The sequence below is a fragment of the Mastomys coucha genome, chromosome X (assembly GCF_008632895.1).
Source record: "Mastomys coucha isolate ucsf_1 chromosome X, UCSF_Mcou_1, whole genome shotgun sequence".
NCBI classification, from domain to species: Eukaryota; Metazoa; Chordata; class Mammalia; order Rodentia; family Muridae; genus Mastomys; species Mastomys coucha.
The window spans coordinates 96948688-96953119 of NC_045030.1; the positions used below are offsets into that span (position 1 = coordinate 96948688).

The 4432-nt window shown below is 39.5% G+C and overlaps 1 protein-coding gene across 1 annotated transcript in view; it reads right to left on the minus strand.

Annotated features, from left to right (window-relative positions):
- The window catches only part of LOC116086963 (heat shock factor protein 3-like), a 72182-nt gene extending 68141 nt beyond the window's left edge, over positions 1-4041 (minus strand). Inside the window, exon 1 of the mRNA XM_031365276.1 lies at positions 3943-4041. Coding sequence (XP_031221136.1) covers positions 3943-4041 — 99 coding nt within the window. The remainder of the gene's footprint in view (positions 1-3942) is intronic.
- Positions 4042-4432: the final 391 nt, after the last annotated feature.

Here is a 4432-nt window from a genome sequence, read left to right on the forward strand (position 1 = left end):
GCCCAGACTACTATACCCAGCAAAACTCTCAATTACCACAGATGGAGAAACCAAAGTATTCCATGACACAACCAAATTTACACAATATATTTCCACAAATCCAGCCCTTCACAGGATAATAAATGGAAAACTTCAACATAAGGAGGAAAACTACATCCTAGAAAAAGCAAAAAAAGTAATTTTCCAACAAAATTAAAAGAAGATAGCCACATGAACAGATTTCCAACCCTAACCTGAAAACCTCCTTCTTGTTGTCTAGCTTCCACAGTATTTCCTAGAAAGTACTATGCAATTTGCCAAGGAAAGGAAGCAATCAATGGCCCTACTCACTTATAATGGCAAGGTATTCTGAAAGATGAAAAAACTGGCACTTAAATTCTGGGAGTAACCAACAGTTATCTAATTGAACATAAGGCCCACTCAGGAGGAAGGAATTCATATCTGGTACAATAAACTTAACCAACTGACCTTGGTTGGAAATCATGGACCATAGAGGAGAACCTACTATTGCCACTTTACTAGACCACTATCATTCTTAACTGCATTCTAAATAATTATCCTTATAGCTATACATAAATGTAGCTTGTCTCAACAAAACCTTTTTTTGTAAACAGAGAGCATTACAGAAAGTCACAACTTTTCAAAATGTGTAGAAAAACTGGCTGTTTAGTGGTCAGACCCAATTGATACATCAACATACACACAAAGCTTAGGGAATACTGCAGAACAGAACTTAGGAAGATTCCAAGAGCCAGAGGATTAAAATATCTGCTTTGAGATAGTATCTTCTATAAATGATATGGAAACAGCACCCTAGTACTTCACATAAATTCATAAGTATGAAAAAGGGAGGGACCTTAGATGAAATACCTAACAGTAGGGAGAGGGAACTTATAGAGCCCACCTCCAGCAGGAAGACAGAACATCAAGTGAGGGATGGGGTTGCCATCCCACAGTTACAACTCTGACCCATAATTGTTCCTTTCTGAAAGAACTGCAGGGATGGAAATAGAGTGGAGCCTAAGGAAAAGAAAGTCCAGTGACAGGTTCAAAGTGGGATCCAGCTCAAGGGGAGGTCCCAAGGCCTGACACTATTACTGAGGCTATGGAGCGCTCACAAAAAGGAACATATCATGACTGCCCTCCAAAAGACTCAACAAGCAGCTGAAAAAGTCAGATGCAGATATTTGCACCCAACCAATGGACAGAAGCAGCTGACCCCTGTGGTTGAATTAGGGAAGGCTGAAAGAAGCTGAGGAGGAGGGCAATTCTATGGGAGGACCTCAGTCTCAATTAGTCTGGACCCCTGAGATCTCTCAAACACTGGACCACCAAACAGGCAGCATATACCATGTGATATGAGACCCTCAACACACATAGAGTAGAGGACTGCTAGGTCTGTGTTCATTCAGAGATGATGCACCTAACCCTCAAGGGACTGGAGGCCCCAGGGAGTTTAGAGGTCAGGTGGGGTGGGGGTGGGGACATTCATATGGAGACAGAGGGTGGAGAGGAGGTATTATAGGATGTGGAACAGTAGGAAGGTGGATGGGGGTGGAATAAAATATGGAGTGTAAAACAATAAATTAATTAAAAAAAGAAAAAAAAGAAAATCCTAAAGTAAGGCTCAGAGGGATAGAAAAATTAATCTCTAAACTCTCTGAACCAACTTAATTAATAAATAACTTATCACTACTTTTGTAGTTTTGGTGATGAGCCCGGGGTCTTTCACATGATAGATAAGTGCTTTACCACTGACCTACATCCCGGCTCTTATTTATCTCAATGTTAAATGTTTACTTCAATATGTTAAAAGCTATATTTATGAAGAAGTTATAAATTAAAGATGACGTATACTATTTTCTTCAAATGAATTACAAGTAAAAGCTGTTTATGAAACAAGAGTGGCCACTGAGTTGACTATTATTTGAAGTTAGCTGTAGTACTTGGGAATTCATTGTACCACTCTATATTTTTGTTTGACATTTTATTAACAAAAAATTTAACCTTGGCAGAATGTGGTAGTACATTCTTGTAATACCAACACTGAACAAGCTGAGACAAGGTGATCATGAACTCAAGACCAACCTGAACTACAGAGTTAGACGCTGTCTACCTTAAAAGAAAATGGACACAATGCCAAAGTGACTGTTATTTTAGAGAACTGGACATGGTCTGCTCTTAATGGATTCTACAAGATTTTTTCCCCAGTCAAAATGATTAGAAGTTAAATATAAATCAAAATCCCAGTGGTGGGGAGTACACTCAATAAATGGTTTATAATGTTCCAGTGATAAAATGAGGTATATAACAAATTCTCTTAGACATTGTCAGTTTAGGCACATTTCGCTGGAAAGCTTCCTCTGTTTACTAACCTGGTCTATACAATGACGTTCAGGTCAGCCAGGACTAAATAGTCAAAGCCTGTCTTTCTTCCTTCCTTTCTCTCTTTCTCTCTTTCTTTCTTTCTTTCTTCCTTCCTTTCTTTCTTCCTTCCTTCCTTCCTTTCTTTCTTCCTTCCTTCCTTTCTTTCTTCTTTTCTTTCCTTTCTTTCTCTCTCCCTTCCTTCCTTCCTTCCTTCCTTCCTTCCTTTCTTTTTTTTATAAGCAAGTAAAGTTAATTGTAACATATGGTAACTGGATAATCCAAAATATTGTTTCAACACATAACCAGTATAGAAAATATTGTTAAAGTGTGTGTGTATTAAATTTTCAAAAGCTCATGTTCTCTGTGTGTAAACGTTTTTGGTTACTATACAAAGAAAGTGAGTTTCATGGCCCTGTCTTTCTCCTCACTTCCTTTAAACCTGTTCCTCTATTCTCATCATATATAAATTGATGCCTAGATTCCATATATGAGAACACATGGGGTATTTGTCTTTCTGGGTCTGGCTTACTTAAAAAAAAAAAAAACTGAATTACCTGCAATACAATATTTACAGATGAATACACTTGCATTGTACACATGTACCTTGTTTTCTTTACACAACCATCTGCTGATGAACATTCAGGATGGTCCATATCACTGCTAATGTGAGTGGTACAGCAGTAAACATGGAATTCCCACATACATACTCCCTTGCCATATAGCTCAGGTCTAATGATCTACATTTCCCTAGCTTAGGAACTATTTGCAATTTGAAAGTATGCCATTGTGTTCTTAGGCCCTAGCTGACTTGGTACAGGGACCAGGTTACACACTGGACTCGGGAGTTAAAGGTGTGGCCACTGTGCCCAGTCCTTGCTAAACAGCATTTGCCACTGTCCATCCTAACCCACATGTCAGCTACATCATGCTGTGCTTAACTTCTGATAATACACGAAAACAGAAATGGAGCATCTTCTCTCTGGAAACCTCTCAGCTTCCTCCTAGCACCAACCTTGGCTTTCCTTTCACCACCTCTACTTCCTTTTACCTCCCCCAGCTATGTTTTTTTATATTGTTTTTCTCTAAATCCCATCTTTCAAAGAAACAAATAGTAAGAGCTAGTGATATAGTCCGGTGGTAGAGCACTCATGTAGCATACTGTAAGATCTCACAACCATACCAAGTACTATAGAATAAAAACTAACAAACTCCAACAAATTTGAACTTTGGTGGGAAATCAGGACTGTTTGGCCACTTGTATTTTTATGGTGAAGCTGTCTTACCCTGAGTGACTTTTTTACTCGTGATGCACATGTTTATGGATTCTGAAGAAAGAAAAATAAAAAGTAGAAAATGAGCCTATTTTTTTTGCCAGGAATCATAAACTTGAAGTGAGGCTTAATCATCTTAAGGAACTGAGTGTCCAACAAAAGGCTGGGGGGGCGGGAAGCACAAAAACTTCCTGTTGCTGTGTCCTTCAACCTGTCTGAAAATTCCCCACACCCTGATAAAAAGCCCTTTCTGAAGTCACATCCTTTTCTTTATACCCACACCTCGTCACAGCAGTCTTTTTACCTTGCTCCAGTGAATCACGTGGTCCAAGAGAGTGTCGTCAACTAACACCCAGAGTTTGGTGAGAAAGTGAGGAACCATTGTCTTGTGGAACTGCTCCATGTTTTAGGATGTCAATGCTTCAAGAAAATGTCAGTCCTGGACAGTTGTAGGCAGCAAGGAAAACCTGAGCTACTCCTTTACCAGGAGAACAAAATCATGTCAGGTCAAGCAGCAGTTTTCTGTGACAAAAAGCCGATTACCGGCCTTCCCTCTGAACTTTGCTTGGGGGAGGGTCTTAATGGCCAAGGGGGTAATTCTCATTGGCTGGTTATAGCACAGTGATTGCAGCATCTCTGGCACGTGACTATCGTGGAACTTCCGGTCTAGGAATGCCTTTACATTGTGAGGAAAAATGAATCATGAGCAAAGCAGTAGGGGGCACTGCTTTTGATGTTTTCTCTGTTGCTTTTCAGACTATAAGTGCTTTAATAATAGCTTTATACTGTCATGG